Below are 12,742 nucleotides of genomic sequence, written 5' to 3'. Positions count from 1 at the left end.
GGAAATGTTTTACTCACCTTCCGTCGACCGCGTCGATGGTTTCGGCAAGGATGCCAAGCTCTTTGAAACAGTGCCGCATCCTCTCACGTCTCTCTGGTCTCCGCAGAAGGTTAATCATGTATATCTTGTCCATCCCAAGTGTGTCCTTTACCGGGTAAGTAACGAAGCGAGCGAGGTTCTTCGACAGTGGGAGCTGCTCTTGGTAGGCTAAACGATTAAGCATTGCATTTCGTCAGTCATCAGAGCACGACTCATACCCATTGTTGCGAGGCTGGCCTCAAACAATTAGGTGAAAAATGATTTACGACTTTTGAAACACAGAACTAAATCACCTTCGGCAAAAGTGTGAAGGATGTCAGGAACATGGCCAAATACGGTACACCAAAATCTGCACGAAAATCGGTAAGTATCCGTTCACGAATCGGGGCTGTTATACAGCTGTGTTATATATGCTATTATCATGATCCGCCCTTATAAAATATTTAGAATGAAAAGTTTGGAAGAGGGTAAACAATCTCAAAACTTTCAGACGTAAACTGATGACTATTCTGATGGTATCGATCGAGTGAGCCCTACTTTCAAGCTACCTGCGCTTCAAATGATATTACAGACGAAACTGAAAATTTTCAGCTTACCTAATATTTCCAGTTTTAAATTCGTCAGCTGCTGCTTGTCTTGAGTTATCGTGTCCTGGCTCTCAAGGGGCACCGTAATAAAACCGTAAACTTGGTCATTGCAGATATGCAATGGGATGCCTGAAAAAAATCGGTATTAATGGATGAGATTGTTTAAACGAATGCAAATGCGAAATCGATCAACGTAATCTGAATCGGTAGTAATAAATATTTTACTACTTAGTAAATAATGCAAATTACACTTTCAGGCAAAAGCATAAATTGCAGTAGTACTATCAAGCTGTTCAGGCGCGTATGTTCAGTATTACAATAGAATCTTAACTATGTGGGTAACCCTCTTCTTTGTGTGTACAAATAAATGCTTACAAACCAGGGATAAAGCTGGTTAATACCATAAACCAATTCATGCAGAATGAAATACCCTGCGGTACGTCAAACCCGTGTGTTCCAGCTCTTCCTGGAAATCCCATGACAACAAAGTAAAAGTCAACACTCGAAATAAAAAAAAAAAAAGAAACAAACATACACAAAATCATTGGAATAAAACAGAATTATAAATTCTGAAATTGTAGAAAAAAAAATCTTTTTTAAAAATACAAAAAACCGTACAAGTGCATGAAGGGCTCGCGCTCTGAGGGTTCCGAATAAACTTGATTATTTTTTTTGATGTGATATAACTAAAAAACAACTATTTTGGGATTTTTTCATTCCTTGTGCTGTGAGACCTTGCTTCTGTATATACCCCATAGGTTTTATTGCGTTGACTTAGAAGTTTTAATTTGTTACACCTCCAAGGGACCGTAAACCTTAGTATTTGGTATTAATTTCAATTTGCTATCTCTACCCGCTCCTGAGAAAACAGGTCATGACAGACGGACATACAGACAGATGGACAACGAAGTGATTCTATAAGGTTCCGTTTTTGCTTTTTGAGGTATGGAAACCTAAAAATTAGCATGTTCACTTACTTTCGAATTTCTAAGAATGATACAAAAAAATTTGCTTACCGGAAATATTAGCGCCAACAGCGAACGTGATGATGTCGTCTCTGGGCCCGTCGTATCGTTGCGGACCGAGCTTATCAGCGTTGTACGTAAGTAAATTACTTTCGGTTTTTTTCAAATTGATAAGAACCGCGCTGTGTACCATAGGAACTGCATGGCATCCAATCTCCTCTCTGAACAATATCGGCTTGTATCTGTCTGTCCGCATGTAGTAGTACTCCTTGGTCATTCCGGCCCAAAAATTACTGTACATACCGTCTGATTTTAACAACGGTGCAATGACCGTCTCATCTTTGGATATCAATTCCGAAAGCGTTTTTGGATTCGTTAAAAAAGCGTCAGCGTCGATCATCTGGAGGAAGAAGTGTCCGCACGGTTATCAATACATATTTTTCCGCAATTCTTTCTGAGAGTGAGTGAGGCGATACGAAACGGTATACAAAATATGTACATATATCTCCCGCTAGATATTAAAAGTATGTATAACGACTTACCAGAAGGAAATCAGCCCATATATTTCTCGCATTCGCGAGAGCTTCCTCTCTCAGATTAATCACGTGATTGAATCTTGCATTGTTCCAATCGGCGATGCCCTTTTCCCCTTCGAAACCGCGCGAGTTCTCGTCATACGTGAAGTAAACCTTGTGGTATTTTTTTTCCTCCGTCTCTAGCCACGTTTTCAACAGGTCTAAGGTGTTATCCACGTTATTGTCACTTTGAATCCTGTGAGCAAAATAATAATAAAAAAAAACAACGTCTATAAGATGCATTTCAAATGTTATGTTTTGGATTGTCAAATTTGTAGTGAACGAAAAAGCAACCAGAAGACAGGACGATGTTGAAGTTAGTAACGTTATCGTAACGATTCATGCTGAAGAAAAACCGTTATTACGGAATTTTGGAACTATTTGAAGTTGAGCAAACCGTAATAAAACGAAATATACTCATATTTTCCAATTATAGTTACTTCAATATTGTTGTAAAAATAAGAGATCAGTGATTTCTTGTCAACCTTTCGTTACAATAACGTTACTAACTTCAACCTGGTAAGACGAATTGTTAACATTGAATATAGTTACCGAAAAGATCACCAGTGAACGATAACCAAACAAGCTAGGCGAATAGTTTTATACACGTCATAATTTGGAAATTTCTATATGTTATTGTTCCTTAGATCAACCTTAGATTACGCTACCTTCAACAAAGCGGTCTTATACTTACCGTTTTGATAACAGAACCCTGCCGTTAATTAGTCACCTTTGCAATATTTTTTTTATTCTATCTGAATGTTTACCAAGAAGACATCATATTCTACATTAAAACGTGTCATTATGCCAGACATTAGGCAACGAATCCGACAACTTTGGAAAAAACTTTTCTGCCATACGAATTGTTACCCTTCACTATTTCGAGATACCTTTCTGACACACGTATGGAGAAACAAAAGACGATTTTCAAGCATGAGGCTGTCAAAACTTAGCCACTTCAAAGTCACTACAAAATTTCATAATAATGATTTTTTCTCCCAATGTTTCGTTACGCTAACGTTACTAACTTCAGCCTCATTTTCAAACTCCCGCTGCTGGTGGCACGTGTCGAGAACAGGTATCCATGGTGCGTGCGCAGGAAAAGTGATACCTAGTAGCGCTCGTGTGGATACGTGCAGGATACGTCAAATACGCACGTTCTCAGTTATTTCGCCGAGCGAGGCATCGGTGACAGTTGATTATTGTGACCGGGACGCGGTGAATAATTGTGACGTGATTAACTCGTTAGCCCAGTGAATACCGCAGAAACGAAGTAGTTCGGACTTCGGGAATTGTATCAATACCGGATCAACCGAAGCTATGATTGACAACGGAGTCCGTAAATAATTGACGTAACACGAGAAAATCGTGGACACGGTAAGCAGGTTCAATTGAGGATTAATTTGATTATCATGCAGGCTACTCACCACAGTGATATCCGGTCTTTCGGGTAGTCCAGGTTTTCAATGAGAGTCAGAAAGTAGGGCAGCGTATGAGCCTTGTTGCGTACCAAAGTAGCGATGAGAACGGTGGGCTGTTTTTGGCTCCTCGTGTCGGCTAAAACGCCGGTGGCGCAAGCCCAAACGGCTGTAAATACGGCAACGAGACTTGAGGAACTGCCGCACTTCATTTCACGGCGTGATAAATAAAACTGCATAAAAAATAGGTGCGAAGCTGACTGTAAATATGCAGAAAGGAAGCGCGAGGTGTGTTACGGCAATGATATACGCTCGATTTTCACCGAGGCACAGAACTCCCGAGGCGAGGCGCGAGCCCGCGAGCACCAGAATTGAGCTCCGCTAGATAGAAATTTAACAGGAAGACGAGACTAGAATAAAACAAATCAAACGAAATGAGTGCGCTCACTGATTTGCCGTAGCAGTCAGGCGCGTAGGGTGATGTGATTGTGATGTATGATTACGCCGCCAGACGCATAATAATGCGTGCTGCGAGAAGTGCGAGATCCGAGAATCGAGTTCACTGTCTTTACGCGTAATTACACACGCCCTCGCTCTGTCGATAATGCAGAGTTTACTAACGAATGGGTTTCCAAGATGACCGGAGCAATAGGAATTCGACGTTCAACCGTCGGATTGGTCGTCACAATTCTTCAACTTTTATTCTATTCAATTTGTTCAATTATCTGATTTTTTTTTCTTTCTCTTCGATTGCGCACTAATTGTCAAGTAACAAAAATTCTAACTATACTAACAAGAAACCAATGATGATAGTCTTTTGTTTTTTGATTTTTTGTTCAGATCACCGAAGAGAAGGGGAAGGTTCATCAACTAGCATTAGAGTCTTCCCGATCAGATGCTGCAGCCACCTGGTCCGCCTCCGTCTTTGACTTTCTTTTTGGTGCATAACTCAAGCTTGCCTTGTCAAAGTCCATCATCATCACTCCTAAGTCACCGCTGTATCGGTTTTTAGCTACCTAAAAAGTGCACAATACAATGTAGAAACTGGTGTGCATGTATTAAAAAGTCAATTACCTGTAAATATTTTTTCCCTCGTACACTGGTGAGTCTCTTGTCCTGTATTATGAGAATATTGTCAGCCTCTTGGCTAGCCTTAGCACCACCAAAAATGGATGATGTGGTAAGGTCGTCTGCGTCCCTTTCCTTCCTAGGGTGAATGACGAGGGTAACATGACAGTTGAACTTAGTTGCAAATGTGCGAAAGGCTGCTACAACCGCATCCTGCTTCCAAAATCTGTCCATGTGTTTCTGCTCGTCTGATATACCCATCATAAATTGCACGTTGTCGATTATGACATGCGCGATATCGTGAACGTATGTTGCGTGCTCAACGGCCTGAAAAGCAATAATGTATCAGTATTTATGTTTAAAGTTAGTTCTTTGAAAATTGCTGATTACCCCAACTTTGGAATTGTACAAACCTCCATGACCACTTTCACGCTCTGCTGACCGTGGAAAGTCATGAAGTAGATTGGAAGTTTTTCAAATTCGTCAGCGTATGTGTCGAAGAGGTCGAGATTTACATCCAAAGGCATACCGGCCATCTGCTGTAACATAGTCCTCGCTAATCTTGCGTTTCGTATCTCAAAACTACCCCACAATGTGTTCACTCCTTGCATAGCAAGGTCTAACGAGTATTCGCTCATGAATGTCGTCTTCCCGCTACCTGCAAGATTTCTACTACAGGAATTGCATAGTAACAAAAGAAAATGAAGTGGTCGTCAATTATTTTTGTAAGTTCATCACAGGGATAGAATTTTGATGCTATATGTTGTAGGAGTCTCTATTCAAAGGTGTTCTGAATAGATTTCATGAAACTCATGACAAAAATTTTTTTCTCATGAACAAATCCAATCACATAAAATTCCAAGAACCATGGACTCAACAAAAGTAATGAATAGCTCTTCGCAGTTACCCGTGGGGCCAGTCAAAACGGTGAATTCTCCTTTCCTGTGGCCTTTAAGTATCCTGTTCAGGGTTGGATACCTTTTCCACTTGACTCCCTGAACACGATCAATATTCTGAAGGTCACTGAGAACGTCCTGTCTCAGGCTCTGAAACGTCGTGATACTTTTGTGCCATATAGGCTGTGCGTTTTGCAGTATGCTTTTAAGATCGTGGCCAAGATATGCCGCGGTTTTGGGGTCAGGCTGAGCACCAGTTGGGCGTACAAAGAAGCAACGTTTCTCATCTAGCTTTTTCGCAAAATTCCTGGCTGTGTCCCAACTAGTCTCGTCGTTCCCAAACCACAGAACGAGCTTCTTGTAGTTTTCAAAGATCGGGAGGGCTTGCTGGGGTAGGTTTTTTAGTTCATGGGGAAGACAGACAATATGGGTAGCTGCCCGCTGAGAAATTAACGCGAGCAGGTCACGGACACTCGGAACCACAACGGCATGACTATTTGAATCAGTCTTTGCTCCCTTCTGTTTGTAGATTATCACGCCACCAGCCTTTGCCGCCGGTGTCGTGTCCTCTGACTCCTCAGTCACAGACTTGTAGCCTGCTACATTGCTGCTTGAGTCCGTCAGAGGTAGATATAGCGTCTTCGTCGAAAGGCTGTACACGCAGTTCAGAATTGACAATGTCTCTTTCGGAACTGGCTGAAATTTGTTGTAATTTAATCAGTATGATGACATCCAAACTTTGTGGAGGTTCTGGATGTCCAGTAATTCAAATCACAGAGAAACTTACAGGGATTCCAAGATGCTGCAACATATTTTGGTATTCATCGTCGGTGAGGTTTGTGACTAGTTGACATGTGGCCTTGAGTTCGTCCCATTTACCTTTGAAATCTTGTTTGATGGGTAAAGTCTCCTTGAAAGCTGCTAGCTCCTTTACTATCTTTCCGCTTTTTCTCGGAGTCAAAAACTTTTCAATAATACTCCACGGTCCCGAGTGTCGGCAATTGTCACATAGGAAAAATCCTAAAAGCAACAAAAAAAGATAAATTACTCACGACATTGTCTTCCAATATTTTTCGAATCCGATTCCACTGGATCGCGATTCGCGCTCTTTCAAAACGACGCCGCCCGCACGAATCAGTGATTCGTATTCAAATGATTTAAATAACTATAAGCCGCCATGACACATTGACCAGGCTGACCAATCGGATAAATTGACGAGACATTTGCGCGGGATATATCAATTTGATACCTTCGGACCAGAGAAAGAAACGATTTGCTAATATTGTGAGGTAGCTGAAGGTTGTTAAAATTTCAAAACCATGTGAATGCAGCCGAATCATCTATATTTTAAGTCATAAAATTCTGATTGATGTATGAATAACCGACCCGTTGTTTTGTTGATGAAGACTTTGGGCTGGTCTTTGCGTTTTGCGCCGGCACAGATAGGGCAGTCCATGGTGATACAGGCATGACCGTCCACATAGTTTAAAGCCGCAGTTTTAATCACCTTTTTAATTTGAACGAGCGGTACAGCGTTTTCATCCTCGGCATCTGCCCAGTGATAAAACCGGGTCGGGTTAAATATTTTCTTATCGCGTTTACTCCCGAAACTTGATCGTACAAGTCTAACTATGAATACCCTCGAAAACATATTATTGTTATATACACGTTTATATACATCGGATTTTTTTCTTATCAACTCAGTAACGAAATTTCTTTGTTTTATTTCCGTTACGAACTTGATAGTCGATTCTCCTCACTATTATTATCACGACGATGGCAACAAACGTGTTGAGATGTGTAAGAAAATGAGCTTAATCATAATATTTAAGTCCGATGAAAATCCAACAACATTGGATAATACCCCACGCATCTCAACCGAATTAATTTGCCGATTTAACGCAACAACAATGCTGCTTGCAAGTGGGCAAGCTAGTTCACCACCGGCACGTTGTATCCCTAACCTCCAACTCGATTTTAAGATCATGAAGCTTAGAGATAAATGTGGCTTGTCACGTGCTGTGACAGTGAGTAAGTGATCCGCGGCATATTAGACATCAGTACGTCGAAAACGATGGATCACCTTCACGGCTTGCTTTCAATATTAGAAATTCGTTTATTGTTGCTCTATATTGCAGCACTAGACGAAATACCCCCTGCGCTCGCGGACAACAAACACATACATGATTCGCCGCGCCATTTGCCTAGCTTCGATATTTCGATACTTTGTCTATAGCTATTGCTTACTTCAAGTCGCGTCTCCATCAAAAATTTCTTCGGACCCGCGTCCATACGAATTTGTGTTTTTACTGTTATGGATATCGTTGGATATGCACAAAAAAGTGTAACATACTCAGAAGCAAAGTTTTTTTCTTCTCTTTTATCCCCCTGCACAGTTTTTTTTCTCAAAAATTCCCTGACGACACAGAACCATAGACCTGAGGATTTAAGACAGCCACCCCTTCGTCGCCGCATAATCGACTTGGATACAAGGCTTAACTTGTGTTCCAAAATGCACCAGCAGTGTACACTATGACAATCGATACTGTTATTCTGTTATTTCGAGAGAGTGAATCGATCAAGAAAAACGAAAGAAAACGTTCAGAGCTCCAAAGTGCTGAGTGCTGTCTTAATTTTTATCAGGATATGGGTTTGAAGGTAAACTTTGTCAGCCTAACTTGTCTGTATGACATTCACCGCCAGACCGATGAAATCTTTAGAGAACACCACTCAGATTTATATAAGCCCTCGGATATTATACACAGGGTCATTTCCGTTTGCTTCATGAATCCTAGATGTCGGCTGTTAACCTAAACCAAACTCTTTTCCACACTTTGCCATTCAATTTTCAACCTTACGGAAAGCTATTCCACAGCTATATAGGCGATAAAAATCTGCGGAAGATCCGTGTAATTATACAAACTAGATTAAACCTTTTCTTTGCAACTGATTTAATACTTGTGAGATGTTACATAACACGAAAAAAAATTAGAATTTGACTTGACCTAAACTAACCTGATCCACAAAATATGCTAACCTATGCTAATGATGTTTTTCAGATTGATGGCAACTCCTGGTAAAATATCTATCCGTAAACTAATAAGTCGTTACGCAGCTGTCGTCATCTTCCCAACGATTGCAGTTTCGTCAATATTCTTGGACTGGAATCACACCAGGAAGTGGAAAATAGCGGAGAGAGAACGTCTGGCGGCACTAAACAGCGAGGAGCTACATTAGTACAGACAAAGAACAAGAATGGCTATTTTAGGATTTACCCGTGAATTTCTACTAATGGTTGTGCCCTTAACTGGGTATGCCTTTGGCTCCTGGATAGACCGTCAGGAATCCCTGAGAATGACACGCTTCAGAGATAAATCTGCGCTCTACGGGAGAACACTTGCGCCTGGCGAACCTCCGTCATGGCCGTGAATTGAAATATAAGTATATTGGTTACCGTAGCATGATGATTTATTATAATAAAGAGAAAGAGCGGAGATAATGAAACGATATTTTCATGAGTTCTTTCTTACTTCTAATGACCTGAATTAGTTAAGATTGGCAGTGAAATATCGGTACACGATTCTCATCACAGAGGAAGTTTATCTAACAGTTTTATTTCACCTCTGTGTATATAGAATATCAAATTTTTAAAAATTGAGAATTTCTATCAATATTTTTATGAACATAATTGTAAATCTTATTTCGGGTGTTTCTGTCAATGAAACACATATCGCACGATCAGCACAAGCTTTCTAAAGTAACGTTTAATAACCGTTCCATCAACACCCCTCTGAAAATGATTTATACGCAATCAGAGAATGTCGGCTAGCGAAATATTGTGAATTTTTTTCCCTTATCATTTTTCAGCTTCTGAATTTTCTCGGGCTTTTCTTTATTCGCCGGGGGTTTCCCAAAGTTCTCTTTATCGTTCTCGTAATCTCTGTTCGCCATTCTCTTATTGGCTAAATTATAGGCCTGCCTCTTCTTCTGCAGCCAGTCGCTCGCTTCCTCGTTCCAGAAGCTGGTCTTCTCTTTGGTCCGTGACTTGATCTGATCCTGCCCGCCGCAATCAGCCTTATTTTCCACCCTGAGCACCGCGACATCCGTAGTCGAATCGCCCGGCAGCTTTTGCATCCTATCGATCGATCCGTAATCCTGGAATCTCGTGCCCTGGCTCAGTACAACGGCGGATATATTCTCGCTTATCTTCCGCAGCACTTTTCCACTCTCAAACTCCAGCCGGTCGGCATCCAGGTCGAGGCTTCTGGGCCGCGGACTCTTCGGCCCCCGTTCGCTTGCGGATCTCGCAAATCCTTGCGGTCTGCGGACGAGACGGGGGTCCAATTTCTTCGAGGTGATAGCGAACGAGGAGTCGCCGATGTCGGCGGAGAGCGTTGAATCCAGGTCTTCGTAACAGACCTTGGGCTTCGCGCGGCATCGCCAGCTGGCATAAGCGCTCCACTTCGACCGGCAGCGATCCACCTCGGAGATTGGTTTGCCGTTGAACCCGGCATTTATTGTCGAGACCAAACTCCTGCTGATCTCTTGATGTCCGATGCTCACCGAGGGTTCCGAACGCGCGGAATTGCTGCTGGATCCTTTCGACCGATTGGAACGACTCGAGGCCCTTGAACCAATTTCGCGATTATCCGCGACCGGGTTCATCTCGTTTTCTCCAGGAATCCTTCGTCTGTCAGGATACGGTGGCGGCGAGGGTCTCGAGTCCAGTTCGTCCTCATCGAGGCTGTGGCAGGTCCTGGCCGTGCACCGCTTCAGATACAAATCTGCGCGCTGTATTTTCTCCTTGATAAGCCGTTCGAGGATCCTGAGCTCTTTTTCCTTTTTTAGCAGCAGCCGCTCGCGCTCCTGAAGTATGACTTCCTTTTCCCTGATGAGCGACACCCGCCGTCGCAGCAGTTCAAGCCTCTTCATCCAGTTCTCCTTGAAGATGACCTCGCTGACCTTATTCGGACTTTGCGCCACCACAGTGCATCCATTCCTGTTTCCGTGGTGGCAAAGCTCCTCACAGCTTCCGTATCCCGGCTGCGTCGTCTCGCAGTTCGACTCCTTTATCGACTTAAGATCCGAACCGGACCGCTGGGACGGCAGGAAGTCGTAAGACCAAGAGCGCTCAATGTTCCTCGGCTCTTCCTCGGTAAAATCGAGACATTTCATTCCGAGAAACGGGTCAAACTCGCCTTCGTCGGACACTTTGAAGTCGTTCGCGGCTCGTTCCGGTCCCTCCACCGAATGAGGATTACCGCCGCCACAGCAAAGGGATTCCTCGAGATACGCGACTGCTTCCTCATCGCCCATCCTCACACCGTTTTCGGATGAATTGAACCCCACAAGATTTTCCCGAGAGTATTGAAGATCAAATTCCGAGCCGTCTTTGGGATTCCTTGATTGCGGGGCTTCTGGAATGCTGGCCGTCGGCCCCTTTTCGTCGATCCCTGACAACTGCTGCTCCTTTAATTTCATCTCAACATCGTTCGGCTGCTCCTTGTCGTCGTGAGATTCCAAGTCAAGTTCCTTCGTAGAGTAAAACACCTTATTTCCTTTCGGTATTATGAACGTTTCTACCCGATACATTTTCCGGCTCTCTGATTCCGCCCGCTCATTCTCCGAGTTGACTGTTACTAATTCCATTATTTCGATTCAGATTCAAACTTGATTCCAACCGGGTGTATTCCGATAATTCTGCGGCTAGCCGTCGCAACTGCACTTTACTCGCGGTACTGTAAATCCACCAGTTGCTGCATGTGCCTCGAGTCTGTGAAGCCCCATTGTTTCAACTTCCACTAACAATAAAACGTGATTTTCCCTCGGAATTCCGGAGCCTTGCTCCTCCCCGCCTGTTCAGGTACACCGTTGCATTTCCGACACTCAGCTGCAATTGGATGGGATTATGTGCACTGCTTATCGTCGAGCTCGGGACGACGGATTACGTTTCGTTAGCCGAACAGTGACGCTTCGTTATCGCATAACTTCATAACACACGCCGTTGTTCTACGACTCCCAGATTCAACACACCACCGCCGTCAGCATCAACTTCGAAATGTTTCTTCGCCGCATTAATGCGAGGACTGGAACCCAGAGAGCAGGTTTGGGGGGGGGGGGGGGGGGGGGGAGGATCGGGCAGGACTCCCCGTTAGGGCCGTTTCGAATGGTCCTAACGGTCGGTTGTAGGCCGTTTTTTGCCGACAGCCTGTGCCTCTGCAGCCGGTGCATCGGCGAGCCGGTACCTGCTTTCACATGCACATGGCGATTAAGTGTGTCTGCACGCCTGCTGTCTGTGTGTGAGGGGATGCTAAGGATTTCCTGATATTCATGCCGTGTGCAGGGTAGGAGGCCACTTCTTACTATTTGTGCGCTCTCTTATATATTATGGCGCGTATTATCCTTCGACCGTTGGTCTATGGTCTACAATTGTCTGTTTCATCCAATTCTCCTCTTCGTAGACCTGTTGCCTCTTTTGCAATACATATGTTTTCAATTACGCAACGTTTAACAGATAGCCCTTCATTTCCTTTCCCTTTTCATTCTCTGTGTTTACTCGACACCCTCCGGAAATAGGTCATGTATGCCATAAAATGTAACAAATCGCGGATATTATAAGTATGAATACTTTCAATAGTGCTATATATTAAAAAGAAGAAACGTAATTAACGCGAAATTCATTACCGATTATTGCAGAAAAAGGTTTCAGTGACTAAGAAGAAAATTGTAATGTATCGCGAGTTTCCTGTAGATATCTACCTACAATTTGATAGAAAATATAATCATTTCTAAATCATTGAATGTGTAATACATTCCGCGTTACACGCTAAAGTTTGTTGATGTTAATGTAAAACCGCCTGCATTTGAATGCAATTCATAATAATGAGTGCATATTTTACTGAAATCCGCCTGTACTTATACGGTCCATGAAGCATTTCATCGAGACGTATATATGGTGGTCGAAATCCTCGCGGATGAAAAACCCTATGTTTAAATGGCACTAATTTTCGAAGTGCCTGAAAAGTAATAAAATGCGTGTTGGTAACGTACTAATCCTCTGCCGGATTGTGCATCACGAAAGCAATGGATAATGCAGAGCACAATTACCATAGCAGTTTCATTGTAATGGTAAAAACTGAGCAAATCGCAAACGTTGACAAATGATATCACTGCAGCAGGAATAAATAATTAACA

The 12,742-nt window shown here is 42.9% G+C and overlaps 3 protein-coding genes and 1 long non-coding RNA gene across 5 annotated transcripts in view; 2 read left to right on the top strand and 2 right to left on the bottom strand.

The window, feature by feature from the left end:
- Positions 1-4,102, bottom strand: part of LOC124213329 (glycosyltransferase 25 family member) — a 40,901-nt gene extending 36,799 nt beyond the window's left edge. Inside the window, exons 1-5 of the mRNA XM_046614554.2 lie at positions 3,594-4,102; positions 2,134-2,362; positions 1,643-1,991; positions 636-755; positions 18-207 (exon numbers count right to left, since the gene is read on the bottom strand). Coding sequence (XP_046470510.1) covers positions 18-207; positions 636-755; positions 1,643-1,991; positions 2,134-2,362; positions 3,594-3,823 — 1,118 coding nt within the window. The 5' untranslated portion in view covers positions 3,824-4,102. The remainder of the gene's footprint in view (positions 1-17; positions 208-635; positions 756-1,642; positions 1,992-2,133; positions 2,363-3,593) is intronic.
- On the top strand, positions 3,245-4,740 carry LOC124213338 (uncharacterized). Its single transcript, XR_006881864.2, has 2 exons — positions 3,245-3,543; positions 4,425-4,740. It is a non-coding gene; the product is annotated as an uncharacterized lncRNA (long non-coding RNA).
- mtDNA-helicase (mitochondrial DNA helicase) lies at positions 4,451-7,742 on the bottom strand. Of its 2 annotated transcripts, none has more exons than XM_046614545.2 (6): positions 6,935-7,742; positions 6,336-6,568; positions 5,560-6,244; positions 5,066-5,310; positions 4,659-4,979; positions 4,451-4,600 (listed from the first exon to the last, which is right to left on the bottom strand). In XM_046614545.2, the coding sequence occupies exons 1-6, from the start codon at positions 7,197-7,199 to the stop codon at positions 4,451-4,453; spliced, it is 1,899 nt and encodes a 632-aa protein (XP_046470501.1). In that variant the 5' UTR covers positions 7,200-7,742. The 2 variants fall into 2 exon arrangements, with proteins under 2 accessions (XP_046470501.1, XP_046470502.1); XM_046614546.2 differs by having other exon boundaries at positions 7,056-7,742.
- A 915-nt stretch (positions 7,743-8,657) lies between these two features.
- LOC124213337 (NADH dehydrogenase (ubiquinone) MNLL subunit) lies at positions 8,658-9,057 on the top strand. Its single transcript, XM_046614570.2, has one exon. The coding sequence runs from the start codon at positions 8,804-8,806 to the stop codon at positions 8,975-8,977; it is 174 nt and encodes a 57-aa protein (XP_046470526.1). The 5' UTR covers positions 8,658-8,803; the 3' UTR covers positions 8,978-9,057.
- Positions 9,058-12,742: the final 3,685 nt, after the last annotated feature.

Source organism: Neodiprion pinetum, chromosome 2, assembly GCF_021155775.2.
Source record: "Neodiprion pinetum isolate iyNeoPine1 chromosome 2, iyNeoPine1.2, whole genome shotgun sequence".
Classification (NCBI taxonomy): Eukaryota; Metazoa; Arthropoda; class Insecta; order Hymenoptera; family Diprionidae; genus Neodiprion; species Neodiprion pinetum.
The sequence above is the reverse complement of the archived record's forward strand: the minus strand, read 5'-3'. Positions and strand labels throughout refer to the sequence as shown.